This window comes from Perca flavescens, chromosome 13 (assembly GCF_004354835.1).
Source record: "Perca flavescens isolate YP-PL-M2 chromosome 13, PFLA_1.0, whole genome shotgun sequence".
In the NCBI taxonomy this organism is placed as follows: domain Eukaryota; kingdom Metazoa; phylum Chordata; class Actinopteri; order Perciformes; family Percidae; genus Perca; species Perca flavescens.
In genome coordinates this window covers 11,560,289-11,581,203 of record NC_041343.1, presented here as the reverse complement: position 1 = coordinate 11,581,203, position 20,915 = coordinate 11,560,289, and the positions used below count along the sequence as shown (strand labels likewise).

The 20,915-nt window shown below is 38.6% G+C and overlaps 1 protein-coding gene across 1 annotated transcript in view; it reads right to left on the bottom strand.

Annotated features, from left to right (window-relative positions):
• LOC114566562 (roundabout homolog 2) overlaps positions 1-16,784 on the bottom strand; it is an 87,728-nt gene extending 70,944 nt beyond the window's left edge. Inside the window, exons 1-2 of the mRNA XM_028595115.1 lie at positions 16,273-16,784; positions 12,277-12,603 (exon numbers count right to left, since the gene is read on the bottom strand). Of these exons, the coding sequence (XP_028450916.1) occupies positions 12,277-12,603; positions 16,273-16,327 (382 nt within the window). The 5' untranslated portion in view covers positions 16,328-16,784. The remainder of the gene's footprint in view (positions 1-12,276; positions 12,604-16,272) is intronic.
• Between the last annotated feature and the right edge of the window lie 4,131 nt (positions 16,785-20,915).

The window sequence follows — 20,915 nt, the reverse complement described above, 5'->3', positions numbered from 1 at the left end:
TAACTCTTAACCCAGACATAATATAATTATGCTGCTTTTATTCTGTTTTTAACTCTCTTGTGTATGCATTCGCAATGTATTTATTTATTTATTAATTAATTATAGGGAACTGTGTGGTGTATACAAATGTGTGTTTATGTGTGAGCTGCTGGACACTTGAATTTCCCCACGGGGATGAATAAAGTATCTTCTATCTGTCTATCTATCTAGTCATACCGGACTTTATGTAACGGTTATAAAACATGGCTGCATGTAGCTTTCAGAAAACAGAAGGCTACACACATCTGCAGCCTTCCATAGATGACAGCAGCAATAAGTTACAGCTGTATATGTAATAGTGTGAAGGCCTCATTCAAGGTCTGCTAATGGAGTAGCTTAAGCCAGCGCCAACTCATCTAAAAGGAGATGTATAGCCATATTTCAAATTAAAATGCTGAAACACGTTTGCACTAAATTATAGCCAATAATGCAACGTCAATGGCATCACAATATACCACCTTGAAAGGTAGACAGCGGAGTGTGATGAATCATTTTGTGATCAGTCATATCTGAAAATGGATTGTGTCATACGGCCTTTGCCAAGTATGCTACTGACAGAGAGAATGTAAGCTATTTTATTGTCTGTATTTAAATAAATGTCTGGATGCATATTTAGCACATTGTCTTCCCTTGGACTAGTGAAACTTGAAGGCTACTCTGACATATTTTTCTTCTCACTGTAAAAGAAGCACTGTCTGTCAGATAGGGACGGTGTAGCTGGCAGCTGAACCCTTTCATGCTGTTTTGCTGGAGGATTTTCAATCTGTGGGCAGGACACCTTGGGCAGACAGGGAGATTTGGTTTATTCATAACAGGGTTCCTCAGTCACAGACTATGACGGGTGCATGGAAGCAGCTTGACCCAATCTGACCTTTACCAGAGTTTTGCCAATGACTTCCTGAACACAGCCACTGTTATACTAATGGATGGCACTGACTCCTGCAGCCATTAGACTGGACTTTACAGTGAATACAGCCTAGTCTAGTTTCAGCCATGCATCTTTGAATTAATAACCTTTCATCAGGCGACACAATATTACAGTCTTAGTTATGTCTTCTCTTTTGAATGAATTCAAACAATAGCACTAACTTGATTAGGCGTTTAATAAAATAGCATATCCAGGAAGGTTTATTAATTTATATAAGGGCAAAGTAAATAAGAAAATCAAGTCAACCGAGCACAAATTATATCATTTAATCATACTTTTTGTTCTACAGTAATAGACTATTTTTTATTGAGTCAGCACTATAGTTTTTGTCATGGAAAAAAAACGCTGATTTAACAAATAATATCTTTTGTCCAAATTTTCCTAACATGGGGGAAGATATTTAATGGTGATATGGTGTACTATTGAAATTGAAATTAAAATTCAATATGTGCATTACTTGAAGGGGAGATGTTGATTAAGTTGAATTATTTTAGAGAAATATGAGAAGTGGTAGTGCCAAATGGAGACGATTTAAATTCAAGCCAAATTCAAATTCCTAGTGCCGAAGCATAACCACACACTTTAATTGAAGTCAGATAATTAGATTCAAGAGAATCACATGACCACCTAAAAGCATTTACCAGGGTTTAATAGACACTAGGTGTCCACTTTATTAGGTACACCTGTCAATCTAATGTAATACAATACAGCTCTGCAGTAACATATGTCTTTACAGAGCTCATAATGTTCTAAAACTTGGGGTAAATGTATTAAAATGACACTAATTGACCCTAAAATGTAACATGTGGAATTGTATCTTGAATGTATGCATACATATGGCTGCTTCTTAAGAGAATTAGAGAGCTACAACAAACTTTAACATAGTAAATCCAGTTAGCATGCTTCTTCACACCAGGCATATGTTTCTTCCAACCAACTGTAAGAAAGTGCACCAGAGCTCTTAAAAGGTGTTTGCATGGTCCAATTAACACCAGATGCTAGCCCTTAGCTAACTTACCAAACCTCATAATGCACAGACCTCCAATGAGTGAGCATGGTCCAGTTAGCACCAGATGCTAGCCCCTTATCTCACTGTCTTCAGCCAAAAAATATGCATACATTAGTTACACTTGCCTGCTCTGGCCAACTCAATATTTGCACTGTTACAAGCATTAGACCACCTTAAACAAGAAATACATCTACTATAGTTCCAAAGCTGTATTAAACCAAGTGGTATTGTTTTATTATCGTCTTACATTGGCAAATGTTGAGCTATTAAAAGATTGTATGGTCGGCACATCCGCCATATTATTGGCACATATGCTATTATAATCAACCACTATACTGGACAGCAATTATAGAAAGTATGCACAAAATGCAAAAAGTCCATTGGGATTCTACTGCAGTACTTTAAATGGAGTGAGAACACAGATAGTAATCAACTGTACATTATCATTATACATTTGACATCCTGTGTGACCTCACTGAAAGCAACAACCCATTGTCCTAGGACCAGACAACTCCAACCTTCAACAAACTTTTACCTCAACCTGGCAGACAGAGTTTCAAATTAATCAGTAGCAAATGATCGCAATTGACATCCATCATTATACTATCAATCCCAACAGAAGACATTATAGCAGGATTAATGTTATTGTGAATGCTATTTTTTAAATTTTAACCTGTAAAAAAAGTATGTCTTATAACTGTAATTTATTTTTCAAATCATGGAATCACAATATTTTCAGCACTGGATTTTATTAATTTTGTGCGTTTCTTCTGTGTGATTCTGAATGAGGGCTCCAAGTGCCCCGAGTTGGAAAAACTTCCAACCCTGAATAGATAAATGGTCTTCAGTTTTTTCCGTGCAGCCTAATCTTAAAAGCTCAGGGGGTGTTCTTCTCTATTGCACGGTCAACAACAGAAATGGAGAAAAAGTCTAGTAGTGCCTATTACTGACCACCCGGAGCTACAGTATCTGATTAAACGGACAAAACTTGTAGCGACATAAACAACACACATCAAGCTAAGAGGAACATTAGTGGGGCACTTGAACCTTCGGGTACATTTTTAGATTTGTGTTTCAGTTACTGCTGTATTTTTTATGCCTTAATATAACCGCTGTAAATAGTTATGTGTAGCTCACTGGCACACAAGACACTGATAGCAGATTACGTGCTGCCCAGCAACAGCATCATGCCACCATTGCAATCCCTCAGTTTGATTGGGATCAGAGATATAGGAGCAATCGCCAACTAAGGCTTTTAAAGAACAATCCTCTTGTTGGTATTTTAACTGCTTTACCCATCTTAGTTCTGTCTGTGCTAGACTGAGTACTCTTTTACCACAAATCCAACTAGATACCCATCATTCACAGCATAGGCAATGGTAATATTCATCCCAATACTCTTTTCTATTTGTATACATAACTGTTGGGGACCAAGAGTCTGGTTAACCCTGATTTTAACCAAAAGGCCTCAGATTAAACTGACCTCTGGATACAGGACACACATGTGCTCAGAGACAAAGGAATCTTGGCCTGCATGTAAACCCCAAAGCCAGGGTAATTCACACCTCTATGCAAAAGTGCCAGCCAGAAGGGAAACGCCTCACAACTGGCAGGAAGTCAAAGAACTTTGTAGTCTTTAAAAGAAATTCAGATGGTAGTCTTCACCCTTTCAAGAGTTTTGAGTCTTCCTATTGGTTCAGCGGGACCATAAACACAGCAGGGGGTCTTAACCTATAAAAAGCCTGATCCTAGGAAAATCCTCGTCTTCCATTGCAACTCCGTTGCTGAGGGGAGCGCGCAAGCGCTTGTGCTGAACTTCCATTTTCTGGAGAAAGTGGATTTTATTTCGGTGGATGCTTGAAAACGCACCAGTATTTTCATATCTGCAGGAGAAGGACAAACAACGTTTTCTTCTCAAAGTCGACTAAACTTCCCCCTTCTGCCTTTTTGGAGTAAGTTTCTCCGTGGCTGCTGACGAGCGCCAAGGGATTCGTTCTGTTTAATTTCTGTGGAAATCTATGGACAGAAACAAATGGACTGAACACACCGTAAGGACGCTTACGTCTGGGCAGAGATAAGTAGTGTGTTTATTAATGAGCAAAGGGTTCGCTACCACTTGTTGCCATTAAGGTGATCTGATTTAATCATGTACTGGTCCATATGTGATTATTAATCTGTTCTGTGAATGTATCAATAGATCATGGTACTGTTGATGTTGTGTTAAGTAGCTGGTTAAAACCATAAGCGCTACCTGCTTAATCACTCCTTTCACAGAGTTTTAATTACTGTCTGCGATAGAATCGCGGAATCAGCTGTTAGCCACTGGAGTGGTTATAATGACCAAAGTTTCCCTCAGTAAGTCAAAAGTCTCAGTCTGTCCTAACTACACGTGTGGTCCAGACCGGAGTAGCTGAGGGGGGCGGGTCAGTATTGATAACTAAGATCAGAGTGCCTCTTTTCTTTACTTTTCTTCTCTTTCTTCTTTTACTAACACACACACACACACGACACAGGCTAGCCGCGTAGCTCCCGAGCTAACGCTGTAGTTTAGCCACGTGGAATCGGTTTACGTTCATACAGAGCTAACATAGGAACTAGCTACCATACCGGCTAAGCGTGCGCGTTGCCTAGCAACCCCCCCGGCTTCTTCGGCCCTTCTCCGTGCACCCCGCACTACTACCGCCCTCTTGAGGCTAAATAGTTTTGTGCAGCTCACAGGAGTAGCCATTTTTGGAGTTGTTTTTGTGTTAGAACTACATTTCGACACCGCCCGACCCTTTTCACTCACTCTCTCTCACACACACACACACAGACACAGACGTGTCCATTCTGCTTTGTTTTTGCTTTGTTTTGGTTGTGATATTGTAAAAGATATATAAGTTTATTATCGAAGGATTATTGATTAGCTACTGATAATTGTGACGTTAATAAATCTTATTATACTTAATTAGCAGTTGCTTGTGATTATTTGTGTACTTGTTGTAATAATTGCTGGTTGATCAGGTCCGTGCTTGGATTCACCCCTTCCTTTATTTCCTTTTTAAAGGATTACCACAGAAATGAGACTGTTCCACAGTTTGATTATTGGTCCCTGACTTGCAGGGTGGTGCCCCGTTTTGATTGTTTTTCGATTTGATAAAGTTATTAATAACCATATTCATAACTTTATTAATATTGATAAAACATCTTTGATAATTTGCCAATGATCAAATCTGTACCCTACGAGAATCCTACATAATCTATATGCTTTACCTAATCATGAAGGTTGAAGCTCCTTCAGATACCACTGATTAAATAACCACAAAAAATATATATATAACATCTTCAACATTTTAGATGCTCTTGCATGTGTCACACACAGTATCACAATTATTCAACATTTAGTGAAACGGCAGAGTGATTTTCTCCCCAGTGTATTTGGTTTATCAGAACACATTGACCAGAGCAGAACACCACAGAAGACAACATGTAATACATTTTCTGTTGCATTATGTCAAAAATGATGAAACAATTAAGTTATTCACCTTTAGTCAATGAATGTATATATTATAGGAAGAAGGTAGGAAGAATATAACGAGAACCCAAACTAATCCTTAACACCTCAAGCTGAGAAAGATCAGTTCTGACCAGCTGGGTTCACAAAACTTTGTACTCTGCACCGTCTTAACGAGAGCAAGGCAGAGGAAGGGGATAAGTACACAGGAGTGCTGTCGGACTGGCAACAGATGGTGCAATGTGGCCAACCTATCTACTCACAGAAAACATTGACAGTCTGCCTGGAAACACACAGGGCTGGCAGGAACTAACTTTGGATGCTGTCAATGGGTAAGAGTGAAATGCCTGATTGATGGCAACTTGCCACTTTCCAAAACATTAGAGAGTGCCTCCCAATAGAATCCCTTACACAAGTGCTGTGCTACATTTTCAGAATCCCACCACTAGCGCTAACTAGGTGGTTAATAATATTAATGGCTTACCACACCCTCATTTCCGGTATCACATCCAAAATCATGACTAGAACCCAGGCCTGACCAAACATGAATACTTTCCAATCCACTTCCCCACGTGGTGTATGACAGGATTAAAGCAAAACAATGGGGAAGGGGATAATATAAATGATTCCTTCCATGCGATGCACTTTGGGAGAAAACACTATTTTATGCCTGGAGAAAGCATAGCTTTGACTCTCAAATCATGCCAATTAGGCTAATGTTGTTTACTGTGTAGTCTACAGCGCTGAATGGCTCAAAGGAATGCCCATCACTGAAGAGAAGACAGTGACAAGGAAGCAGAGAATGAGGACGTGGATGATTTGTCAACCAGAGTCACAACACAAGCTGGGGTCAAATTTAAATAATTGTTATGGCCTAAATTGAATAATGTTAATAATAACATTCTAAATTCACAATTAGCTTATTCAAATGGATATTTTGCATATGGTGAGTAGCAATGTCGACCAGGTTTTATAGCAGTACACAAAATACATATCTGAGTCAATCATTTGAATCATCTGAAGTTATTCCTAATGACTAGATAAGCATGGGGCAGATGGAATGGCATTCCCATCTCTTTCAATGTATAGCTTCAAAGCACAGGTCATCATTAAATGCTAAACTTTTCTTACACATTTTAAAAAGAAGTGGTGACAAGATGCTCATATATGTGGGAATGAGTGGTCAACTGTTGGTTCCCCCAATTGAGAGCACTACTTTCCAGAGATACTTCTTTTGCGAATTACAGATTACAGATTTGTGAGTGCTACAGGACTCTCAATGGTCGCTATTATGCTGTTTGTTTTGACTAGCGAAACGTGTGAAAATGAGATAGAGGTAACAATCTCATGTTGCCAATCACAGGCCACTGGTCTCTGGTCTTTCTAATTTGCTAACTAATCTAATCAGTTAACTTGTTTTTTATTATTATTATTAGCAGACAGGAATGTATGAAATATTCAGGTAGCAGACTTTAATTGATTTAATTTAATTTAAAACTGAACTGAGAAATAAATAACAATGACTAAAGGTCAGAATGAAACTCTTGGAAGGCTGGCAAAAGATTGGTTGTGTGGAGAAAAAACACACTGACATTCTCCTGTTAGAATTATGTGTTTCAGTTCAAAAAGATCAACAGAGTGGTGAGTTGTCTCTAGTGATACAATTCTCTAGTTGTATCTCTAGTTGACAGCATCACATCAATTTCAGTAGTCAGAACCCTATAGGGTAAAAAGGGTTAGTTCACCCTAATTACAAAAGACAAAACAAAACCAAAACAAACAATGCATTTTCTCATTTATCCCTATTAGTATCTAACCATGCTTATAGTTGCAGCTATGCAAGCAACATGTCCATGTCTGTCTGTTGGTTGGTCTATATCATCATCATATCATGGATAACCATGACAGACATTTAGAATGAAACCTAATGACTAATGACTGGGGATCCCTGAATTTTCTTCTAGCGCCACCTGCAGGTCAAAGTTTTCACTTATGTTGTAAAATTCCTCAACATCCCTGATGGATTGGCACAAAATTTGGTACAAACATCCATCTAGTTTCATCATAAGGTCAACATTTAAGTGTTTCCAATCATTTGGTTTACTGCTAAACTAATGTGTTTCCCATTCGCCTCAGCTGTAGTTTGTATTTCGTGCTAAGCAGCAACTTTTGACATAACATGTTAAACTAAAATGGTAAACATGGTAAAATTATACTAGCTACAATCACGTTAGCATTTTGATGTTAGCATTTAGCTCAAAGCACTGCTGTGCCTAAGTACAGCCTCACAGAGCCGCTAGCGTGGCTGCAGACTCCTTAGTTAATCTTGTTGGATTTGATTCGGCCAGGTTCTAGATATTTTCTGCCGCCAATCGTAACACTAACGTCTGTATGGTGGGTTAGGCTCAGACTCAAAATTACCTCCCTCTGCATAGCAAGCACTAGTAGCTTTAAAAACAACATGTGTAACAATTCTCAAGTTATGTTATTTATTAAATGCTCCTTTTTGTAGATCTTGGCTCAGAATCCACAACTGTACCTCAGAAAACAAATCTTGGGGCTTTAATTTCACTCCTTCTACTAGATTTTCAGATAAATGTGGAGCGTTGTGTTAAATCTCTCATTAAAATAATCACCACAGTGTACTAAAACACACACTAGATTTATCTAGCATTGATTAGTTTGTTGGCTGCCCATAACTGGGAGGATTTAATTGATGATGGTCTGGCTGAGTAACTATACTTCTAATTCACTTAGCACAGTCAAACAGAGGGGGACTCATCTTGCTCTTGAGTTTTGTACTAATGAACACCCTTGCATCCGCCGCCCTTCCACCCACAACTCCCATCAACACATCACTGTTTATGTCTTTTTGTCCCTTCTTAATAGTTTGCGGGAGCTGTTCTAATTCCATCAACAGCCACTCACTCTGATGATGATTAGTGCCAGTCCGCTGGTGGCCTGGAGGTCGCACAGTTGTTTGTTGACGTTGCTCTGAAGTAGTGCTCAGCTGCAGCGTCTGAATAAAGAGACTAAAAATGTGAAAAGCTGGCTCGGCGGTTGGCCATGTGTGATTGTACACATTAACAGCAGGTGACTGTTGATTATTAAAATTGCATACTTGGATGTGAGAAATAAGTGACGTGCTGCAACAGTACAACAAACACAATGAGTCTTGTTTATGAAGCAAAAAATACAAGACCGTCTGTCTAATAATAAACAGACATGGCCTTATGGCTGATGTTATCATTTGTGTCAAATATGCACCCAGTGGTACAGGAAATATAATTTCAACAAGAGTGAGAATCCTCAATATTTGTGCCCAGTGAAGGTCTATCAACTGAGGCAGTGCATGTTCCCTTACTGGCCTTGGATCAAATTTGCTACCCTCCAGGGTCCTTCTTTTTTCGCTTTCTTTTTTACAGTCTGACAAAATTCTTATGTTGGGATGGATCAGGCATTTTCAACTAAAGCGAGATGTGTGTTACATGTACAAAGCACTTCCCCTGTAAATACACCATTCTATAAAATATCTACAGTATGCTTCAATATTTAGCACAGATGAAATAACCATGCAGATGTATCTTTATACTGTCTTAATAGACATCACAGTTGTAATGAAGTGAGCCTGAATTTAGATGATTAGGCACAACAAGAACAAGCGTAACTCTAACATCTAACAAATATGTTAATGAATAAAAAAACAAATAGAGAAAGAAGAAATACATGATGATGAAAACATAAATTATGTCTCCAAATTTAAGGAAAATTGACATCATGCGTTATTTTTTTCGGCTTTTTTGAGGTTTCTGCTGGGTAAGACATATATCAAGATTTTGCAAGTTTACGGTCTACTGATTATTTGTCAGAGGCTCTACTGTGCAATGTGTATGGAAAAAAAGAAGTAAGAAGTAAGTGTTTTTTATTAAGGACTGGTTAATTTATAAGACAAAAAACTGTTATGAGGTATATTATTTGTTTTTGCCAGGCTGCCAGATGTAGATTTCTGGCATATCTACATAATTTACATATTTCAAGCTTTGCTACCATCTTAAACAGCTGAAGTGTTTTGCATCACATGGAATGAATAATGCCCCTTCAGATTTCAGTCACACTGAAGCTCATAAAATGCATGACGACCCACCGAAATTGAGCTTGTACAGCACAAATGTACCCAGGGGAGCAGCCCCCCCTTGAGTTAGCTACATTTTCTAAGCCACTGGTTGAGATGCAATGCTACAACCTATTAGAAAATTTGAGGATGTGTGTGGACTCTCAGGAAACATTTTGAGCTAGGCTCACTGTCAGAGCATCCCCACAGCACTTTCATCTACCCGCTTGCTCCCACCCGCAGCACTGCATGACAACTTTGGCTGCAGCAATACTGGCAGGATCCTGCAGCCCCTGAAGGAGTCATGCGATTATGCATCCCTATAGCCATGTTGTTCTGAATTACACAAAGAAGACTAGAGGCTGCCTTGGACATACTGTGTTTTTTATGTAAGAGAAACTCAAGAAAAAAACAACCTATTGACATTGTCTGCACAAGAGGAGACAACATAGGACAAAATGGGTTAGTGTCTGTTATTTCGGCTGGCAAACAAGACTGAGATAACTTCATTTGTGGATAAAGTTGTGAGTAAGCTATCTGGATGTAGCTTCTACAATGAAGTGAACATCAAAATACATGGGGTTAGAAAACCACCCATGGCAAATGCGATTTAAATTTGACTACTACATTGCAAAGCCTACACAGTCATTATGTTGCCATCCAGCTTTAAAGGAGACCTGACAATCAGGCAATTGAAAATCCCCAAGTAGTCCAACAGAAGGTACTTGACATGTAATGTGCACTGGAAATTGACTATTTAGATCCTATGGTGGGTCTGCATGGTCATATAGCTGCCAGGGAAAACAGAGACTTATAGACATATGAGGTGCACTCCACTGTGCATGCATTTATCAAGACAGTATCACCCCCATATATATAGCAAAATACATAGAAATTCATGAAGATATCTAAACAAGGCTTCAAGAATGATTTAATATTCTACAATACATCATTCAAGACACCTATGACAGCTGCTGTGTATTCCTGATATTTAGATTTAGCTCCTGTATGTTTGGTACTTAATATTTGCAACAATATTTTGTTATTTTACCCCCTATACAGTATGTGTTGCTGATACATAAATACCTCTCTTCCAACAATAGAAAAGAAAAAAAGTGATTTGCCAATAATAATTGCAGCTCCTATGCTTACAATGAATGTGACAATTAACTCAGAAAATGAATTCAGAATGCCCGTTTGAGCTGCAAAATAAAAATGAGCTTTATTGTATTTAAGTAAAACCAGAAAATCCCCACAAAATCACTCTCACACAGTCATTGTGTTCATAAAGTCGGCCTCTATTCAGTCAAGGGAATCAGTGGAGCGGCTATAACATTTGTCTCTTGACACTAAAACGACAGTTTTGGGTCTCTGGTTTCTTTATGAGAGAGAGAGTTAGTCACTATCTTGAAATACAACTGTACTGTTCCAAGATGTGCAATGTAAATGTGACATATCGTTCAGTGTAGGTTCTGATTACAGTGGGACAGGGATACTGTTATAATAACTTTAGCACTAGATAGTAATCCACTAAAATATCCAACACCAAACTTCCTCATTTTATACATAAAAGCCAATGTTGTATCCTGTAAAACGACATACACACACACATTCCTATTTACCCAGCATCTCCTTAAGCATTCATATTTCCAAGACAGTTCCCCACTATTGATTTGAGGGAAAGGATAGGAAACAGCACCAGTGAAAGAAGACAATAGAAATAAAAGTGTATAATGTGGAAAAGGCAATAAGACAAAAGGAGGATGTTGTGCACAAAACGACACAAAGATCTCAGATAATGTCTCGACTGAGTCGCTATTAGGTTCAGGGCTCTTATCTCAGTTTTTTCTTCTTCTTTTTTCCCCTACTATTTCATCAGTTCCGCTTAGAGCCAAATACAGAATACAGTCAGGCCCAACAACTCATATGTATATCTTATGATTCAAAACAGGCATGTATATTGAAATTATTGGGCAGGTTGCCTGGAATTCCCTATTTCCTTGCTTGTACATCTCTATGAGGGCGAGAAACAGACAGCAGCAAAAGACAGTGTGTGTGTTTGTGTGTGCATGCATGTATATCTGTGTGTGCGTCCGAGCGTGTGTGTGCAACTTGTTCATGGCAAGAAATCAGCTCAGTTTAGCACATAATGGAAATGTGAATAGCCCAGAGCGCCTCTCTCCCACACAGGGAGAGAACTGGCTGGGAGCAGGCTGCATCTTTCCAAATCCAAACAGTGAGAGAGAGTTAGCTAGGTTAAAATCCTGCCCCTCTTTTCTCTCCCTCCCTGGAGCGATTCACAGCTCTGCCCATATATTACTCAAACAGGTCATCCAAACAGGTCTCACTAGCAGTCTGAAAACATATTCACACACATATGCGCACACATGTTGTGCACATGGGTAAGCATACACATACTTGTAGGTGGAAAGGTGACGTTGCTCATATTATGACAGATTGCATCTTAAATATGGATCTCTCAGCACAACAGCCCCAAAATGTTATGCTTAATTTAACATGAACTCTACCTTTTTCGAAATACAACATTAACGCTTTTCACATTTCATATACCCCACAAAAGGTTACCAACCTTAATGCTTACTGCATAACAATTTTTCCATTTTATTGTCATGCAACACTGAGATTTCTTTGACCAGGGCATTACCTTTGTGCTGAGAGGGATATGATGAACTTACGTGCTACTTCTAGAGATGCGTTCCGGCTTACAGCCTCTCCAAGATAGTTTCGGGCCACACACACGTAGCTGCCATCGTCGGGCTTGCTCCGTCGTCCGTGGATGATACGTAGGAAGAAGAGGGACCCGCTGGGCAGCAGCATGCGGTGGGAGCGGGGGTTGTCGCGGTCCGTCTCAACGCGCTCCCCATCTTTGTACCATTCCACCGTGGGGGTTGGACGGCCCTCTGCCTTACAGTTGAGAGTGGCTGGTTCCCCTTTGGACACAATGAGGTCAGAGGGGTGCTCTACAATGCGGGGAGGGAAGTCTTCCTGGCGGAGACGAGACCCTAGAGGGAGAAACAAGAGAGTAAAAAGTTCCATTAAAGAAATAGTCATAATAAATGCATACCGTAAATAATGCATTTTAATTTTGCTGCTGCAGCAGCAAGAGCAGTATATTTGGGAAAATAACTATTTAGTTAGCACGGCCAACTGCAAAACTAAGACAGTACATGAAAGGGAGTTTTCTTTGCTATTGCTGATTAAAATAAGATGGCAGTCATACCTCTGAAATTGAGGAAAATGTATAATAAATAGTCTGTACAGTCCTCCTCTCTCACTAACATTTTGTTTCCACTGCTTTTTAAACAGAAACCTTAGATGTACACACATTTTTAACTGTGATTGTTAGACTTAAAGTAAGTATAATTTCATTTCAGTCCTTGAAATCAAAGTGGATTAGTGTTTGGTTCTTACTGGCTGCACTACGTGCAGTGTCACTACACTCAGGCTCCCATATTTACTTGGACAGACAGGAGCTGAGGAGTAATTACATCTGTTCCATCAAACACTGACATCATCAAACATGTTGTCACAGTGGGTGTAGAACAGCATCTGCTACATTGGATTTTTCACTTTGTAATGTAAAAGTGTGAATAGGCAAAGTTTACAATTCTACCTTAAAGGCTACATTGTTATATTAACATGTATAATATTTAGATTTTAACCTCAGTGTCTGATAGTCAATCCTCAGCAAATGTCATGAGAAGAATCCTGACTATCCTCACAAGAAAAACATAATACTTTGGATAACCGCAACTCAGTCTGCAACTCTAACTCTGCGCATTCTTCCCATTTATTTGGCCGTGTGAACACCTCAGTGGCACTGTGCTTGTTTACAGACACGACAGGATCACAACTCTCATCTGTTTCATGGTCTCTGAGCACATTATAATATCTGTGTTAAAAGGTCTTCCTTTTCCATTGTGTGAGTGCACACAAACCTAGAAAGTCGTTATAACAGACTTTTTTTCGTAAAGGGTAGAAATAAATAGGATATAAATAAAATGAAAACGATGTTACATGTTCTCTTGTCTTTTTGCCTTTGATGGTGACAAATCATACAAATTGCAAAGGCAACCATGATGATTGGCTGCTACCCAGCAACAGAAATTAAGCTGCAAATGTGAGTAAAATTGATGTGACTGTCTAGGGTTTGTTGACAGAAAGCATTCCATTCCATGGCCAGTGGCGCCAATACACCAAAAAGTGGTGATACATTATGTTTTTTTACATGCTTTCAAATATCTATTCATATGTGTCTTGGGTAAGTAACATTTGTGTGGATCCACAAACAAAAGAACACAGTCCGTGGAATACTGACTTCTTCTAATTGGTTGTCCCATTATCCAGTCTCCACTGTGGCTAATGTACAGTTTGGCTTGTGCTGTCAGACAACCAAATTAAAATTGGATTTAAGTTGTTGGTGGCTCAGTGGTTGGTACTGTCATCTAACAGCAAAAAGGTCCTGCGGGGTCCTGTCAGTCTGTTTGCCCTGTGATAGACTGGCAACCCATCCATGGGTTTTGCTTGCTTTCTGCTCAATGCATGCTCCAGCACCCCATGACCCTGAATATAAATAAGTGGGGATAGAAAATAAATAGATGGATGGATATTTTTTTTTTTTTTTTTCATGTGGCTCCTTGAATTAAATGTTGGCATTTTAAGAGCTGAATAGTCGTATAATTGACAAATTCAATGATGGCTTAAAATAAAGATTCTTGGTATGGATACATTTAGGAAATGGCCAAAATGTGGCTTATCTTTTAGCCTAGGACTGACTAAAGCTGTTACGCATCAAGCTTTGTTTACACTCAGGCCTTTTTTTCACCGCCAGTGGGTCTGTTTATGAGGATCTGTCCATGGTGCTGAAGCTGAAACTCAAGGTCTGGCAGAAAAAGCTGGTCAGGAACATGTTAGGGCTTGTGTGGCTCTAATAAAAGTCACTTTGAGGTGACATCTGTCTACCAATCAAGTTCAGAGAAACTCAATTCCGGCTTATGACCAAAAGATTAATTTCATTGTCAAGCAAAGAGCACCTGTCTTCCAGGCGTTTTATCATTTGAAAATTAAGTTTGACAAAGTCAGCCTGAGCCCTGTAGATTCAAAAGAAGTAATATTTATAAAAGACTTAGATAAAACGGTGCACAATCTGTGTCATATAAATTTTATTGTGCACAGACTGCAAACTGTGAGCATCATCCTCTCTAATAGATCACAGATTACCTACAGTATTGCCACAGGCATAGTCAGTCAGACACCATCAATTGGAATTAATTATGCTTCCTTCTCACAGATGTTTGAATTTTAACTACTAAATCGAAAAAGCTGATTTTCACCAAGTCACCCATTTATTACATATACTGTATCTGCAGATTGATTACAAGCTGCAATACCCGTGCAATTACTCCTTTTTTGTGTAGCTTGTAATGTTTTAGTTGAGACTATGTCAGAGATGTGCTGATTTTATGTATTTGGGTGGTCAAATGATTAGAAACACCTTTCAGCAGCAGTTCAATACAAATTACAGCTCCAAAATGACCTTAGAATGGAATCAACACTTGCCTGAAATGATGTCCACAAAATTTGATCATTATATGCTTCGAAAAGATGCTGTAGGATTAATTGTGGAGCCATTGTATTGCTTTTGCTTTAGATTGCACACATGTGCTGTATCAAATAAACTGGCAACACAGCAACTTCAGTGTCCTGGAACCACCCAAATCCACACATGCACTTTTACTCCACTGACACAGATTTATGTTATATGGGCTACAGGGGACAAAGTAGTATAAAACATGTCATGGAAAACACTTCCTATCAAGAAGCTTAGATTTGTCTCTTAGACTTAGCTGCAGCTTGTAGGCTACATATACTGTATACAGTAGCTCCATAAATTGTAGACACAAACAGTCAAGGGTGAATCTCCAGAATATACAGCATGAGTAAGCATCTTCTCTATGGCACATTAGCCATTTCAGATATAGGACATACAGTACAGCTAGCTCCATCATCTGCCTGAGCAATCTTTTGCCACAAGAACTATGACCCAAGATAAGAACATAACAGCAAACTGTGAGCACATTCTGACACATTGATAGGTTCGCAACACCTTTGAAAGAATATACAAGTGCAAGACAAAAAGCAGTTAAATTGATTAAAACAAAATTAATTAAGGCAGTTTTCACTTTGAGAACGCAAAAAGTTTAGTGTGGATTTTTTTTTTATGCAGCACACATTTTGAACCACAATTCTTGCCATAATACAGGCCATTTTAAAGCTGCCAAAGAGTGTGCTCCAGAAACAAATGTGTTCAATTAGGGCAGCCCTTATGAATAAATGAGCAACTTTCGTCTACCGAAGCCATTAAACACTTGGCCTGGCACAATATCATGCTCTTACATTAAACTGAATGAACGTACTATGATATGGCGCATTGACATGGTGAATTTGCATGGTGCATTTATGATTTTAAAAACGAATTTAAGAGAAACTACAAATTCACTATACACCATGTGGGATACCATACTCGGTATCTTTTTTGATGCACTTGAACTGACAAGACCATTGGAGACTACGCTTCATGTCACAGCCCCATGTGTCTTTCTAAAGCGAAATGTGAGGGAAGACATCATTCCAAACATAACAGTTCTTAATATATGTATTCATAAACTTACCATCGATTTGGGTGTACAGAAGTCCACAGAGAAATAAATACTGTAGAGGACCCATTCTGGCATATTGGCCCCGTCAGCTATCGGCGCATGAAATCCTCCTCAAGCGAAATAAAGAATCAACTAATCAATCGATCCTGTTTCCACTTGTGCGACTTTGTGACAATGTACTGCTTCAAGTTAGTGAACTAAAAGAACCAAATCAGTGATTGTAGCAGCTAAAAGAAAGAATTCACATGTCCGATCTTCCTCTCCAATAGCGCACCAGTAAGCAGTGGTCTGTCGACTTGCCGACACGTTGGAAATTTCTGCAGTCACCAATTGCAAACATCACCGACGCCCAGAGATACTCCAGTTACTGACGGTTCCCCTGTCCGAACGCATTCTTCTGACACTCTACCGGGGTCGACCGCAAGGAAATGCATCCATCCTCACACGGGACAAGTTGGGAGATGAAAGGTGGAGACGGGATTCAGTCTGAGGTGAGTAGCTGCACGGTGCAGCACAGCGCAGCCCCTCCTCTCCACTCCGTTGCCCTGGGAGAAACTAACCGGCGAATATAACATACACAATAGATCGCCAACACTAAAACTCAGCAGCACTTTGCATTCTGGGCAATTCGATGCTGATAATGGTGCTCGTTAGTGTGTCTTTTCCTTTTTTACTGGAAGGCAATTTAACACAAAGAGCTGATAAATTCAGTTTTTGCAGCATGAGCAATGTGTATTTAAATGAAAACATACTGCTTTGGCCATTTTGTTGGTCACGTTCTTTTTTCAGTTTGTTCTTAGACAGTTTATATATATATATATATATATATATATATATATATATATATATATATATAATTTGTAGACTTTTTAAATCATTTAATTGTATTTAATTGCATGCCTGTCAAAAAAAAAACCCCTCATTTAAGCATTAGTGTTTCTGTGATTTGTGTTTTTCTCATCTGTTCATTATATTTTATTAACACACAACATCATGACACTGTTCTGTCTGCTAGATTTACCTTTACACATTCAGTAAATCAGGACAATCCAACTGAAAGAAAAGAAGCTAATGGTATGCAACATTGCAACTGTAACTTGATACTACAGTTTTGTCTCTGGAGCCATTTTGTTTGTCCAACAAACAAACACGCCTCCTTTGTTTTTGCAGATCTGATCTCATATGGGCTTTCTGTATTATTATTTCCGTTCTTTTTTTTCTCCTAACCCTTGTGTACACCATGCACCCTGCCAAAATAGTGCAATGTGTCAAGTTAAGCAATGTGTCCCCCCCGCAAAAAAAGGTGTACATCTGTAAAGAAATGGCCCTTCATTCCCGCCCACAGCCTGAGGTGCTTTTACAGCCTTGTCGTCAATACTGCTCAATATTGCCAATAGCATTATAAATGCAGTGCCTCGCCGTGAGACGAGAATGAGATGGGCTGTATCAGGTGTTATTGATCCAGAGAGTGAAATTAAACCATTTTTGGCATTGTGTTCACAGCAGTAGCTTGTGTAGTAATTGTGGATGATTGTTAAATCGAGCCTGTATAAATGGGTTGTAAAGTGAACCCAATCATTTAAATTGGATAGATCTCATCCATCAAGAGAATGACGTTTCCAATAGAATCTTCCTGTCTGATTGTTCTTTGGGCAGCTCAGCCCAGGTCATAGTGTTGTGAAGACCTCTTTCCTCTCAATAGGTTTTTATTTACGCTTTAATAATGAAAGCCTGGCTTTAACAAAACAGAAGTGCAGGAATATTTGGCATTTATAAAAAAAAAGAAAAATGAAAACAAAGTACTGCATTTCCGTTTCAGAAAAACCACAATGCAGTAGAGGATATAGGTAACTTGACACTGACTGATTTTCAGATTTTATGCCGAGGGTGACCTTAACCAATTGCACATCCTGTCTTTCAGAAGTGCAAAGAGATAATAAATAGGCTTTTGAAGAAATTAATAACCTCACATAATCCATCAAGGTGAACTTTAATGATCTGCGAAGGAAACTTCAAGAACAGGTAAGTGCTAATTGTACCAAATTACTTAATACACAGTGATGCTGCTATTCATCATAAGCACTTACTGTTGGAAAATAATTGTTGGTATTAATATCATATGCTTCCCACAGACAATCAGTAGAGTAAGTAATGGACATAGTGGAAGACAGCAAAGGAGCTAAAGCCCAAATGGTTATGGCAGTGTCTGAACACAAAGGAGATGTTAAAATATTCAGTCTAGATGCTGAAAAAAAGTGATGATTAATTAGCTTATCCAGTGTCACAAATGAGTTATGAAACTCAGATGTTGGAAGTTATTGCTTGTATTGTATGCAACACAGACTGCAGATATTAAAGTGTACTCAATTCTGCTGCTTTCAGTATTCTGCTAAAATACAACAAATTTCTTGTTGAACTTCAAACAAATGAAAGGAAATCATTTCCACCATTATTTTTTATTATTATATTTTACAAAAGTGAGTACACCGCTCACATATTAGTAAATATTTCATTATATCTTTTAATGGAACAACACTTAGGAAATGACACTTTGCTACAACGTAAAGTATTAAGTTTACAGCTTGTATAACAGTGTAAATGTGCTGTCCCCTCAAAATAGCCCCACATCATCAAAATACCCTTCACCATACCTAGAGATTGGCATGGGGTACTTTCCATAAAATCATCTCTCAATGCAAATCAAACTAGCTATTAGGCTAAATGACATAAAAGGGAACTTTATCATGAAGCATAGTATCCTGGATCCATGAAATAACTGGCCTTTTAAAATAAAAACCTGCCTGCCTCTATGGGAATTTAACATAGGGGTGTACTGACTTTTGTTGCCAGCGGTTTAGACATTAATGGCTGTATGTTGAGTTATTTTGAGGGGACAGCACATTTACACTGTTATACAAGCTGTAAACGTAATGCTTTACATTGTAGCATAGTGTCATTTCTTCAGTGTTGTCCCATTAAAAGATATAATGGAATATTTACTAAAATGTGAGGGGTGTACTCACTTTTGTGAGATACTGTAAAAGTCACCCAAAAAAAAAGAGCGTAGTTTTCTACTGATATTCTCTTTCGACTAACACAAAACGTCTCGGACTGTCTTTGTGATATGTCGCAGCCTTTTACGATGTGTTTAATGCGCAAGTTGATATTGCGATGACGATTAAAAAAACACTATTGTGCAGCCATATTCCTTGCCACACTTACATTGTATGAAACCAGACACCACTATGTCTTTTTATTATAGTATTTTTTTATGTATTTGAATTTTGAATACATCCCATACATTACAGAACTTGATTTACTTTTACTTATACTAACACACACATTAACACACCCTACCAAAAACAGGTATGATATATCTGAAAAAAGCACGTTTATCTGAAAATGGCATGTAGCATAAGTAATTGCGTTATGGAATTTTATGTCTAGCATAAGGTCAAAAAAAGGGAATGTACATTTATTGAGTGAGGTGATGTGATGTTTATCTTTTAAGTTGACTGAGATAAGAGAGGCAGAGAAAGACTCCATCTCTCATCACTGAGACAGACATGTTTCCAGGCAACGTGGGACTCTGCTTCCTTTCTCACACAAACCAAAATCCAAAAGGGCTACTGGCTCTCATCAATCTACCTCTCTCTCTCTCTCTCTCAGCTTCTCTGTTGATCACACATAGGAGAGAGTGTCAAGGTCACAAGTTTTGCCCGCACCATTACCTACTCATAAGCGTGTTTGTCCAAGCCAGGAGTGTTGGAGGTAACAGATGGTGTGTGTGACAGTGTGTTCAACACCAGGCATGCTCTGCCTTAGTGAGAGTAGACAGAGTAGACATGTGTCCTGACCACAAAGCCCAAACCTGTATACAAGTGCCAAAGCTCTGTCTAACAGCTTAGGGTGTTCGGTCCACTGGATGCCTGAAACAGCAGCATTGAAATGTACACCAATGATCTGACAATTTTCACATTACTAGAGAAATGTAAAAAGTTACAGTGAACTGTACGTTTTGTCATAGCCACACTGTATCACACAGCATTTTAAATTACGTGTGGATGGGTTTATTTCCAAAAATAATAATTGAATGTTTGCTACTTTTTGCTGTAACATTTACTCAACCAGTTTGGGGTTTCAACTACAAGCTGATAGCTCTGTATTTAGTTAAAGTACAATGTAAAAACAGTGTAATAAACCACATTCTCACGTTGTTAACTTTAATCGCTGTTTTAAACATGTGGTTAAAGCTATAGTGCATAGTTTCTGTGGCCCCCATGAGGAATTATAAGTAATGACAACAACAATGTCAACACCATTTTCTAAACATAGATTCTTATAGTGATAGTTTTAATTAGCTTAGTATCAACTCATTTGGCAATGGCTTGAATGTTACAGACTTTATTAGTATAAAATAGTCATGGACTATAGCTTTAATGTAAATTAAAATGGGTTTAGGCAACAAAACTACTTGGTTTGTGTTTCGAAAATTATCATTTGGGTTACAATAAGTATGTTAGTAATTTAAGTTAGGTACTGTTTCTAAGTTAATTTAAGTTAAGCATGTTAAGAATGTTACGTAGGTTAAGTATGCTATGTAAGCAAGTCATCACAAACAGCGGTTTCCTGAGTGAGGGTCTTGTGTTAGTTTG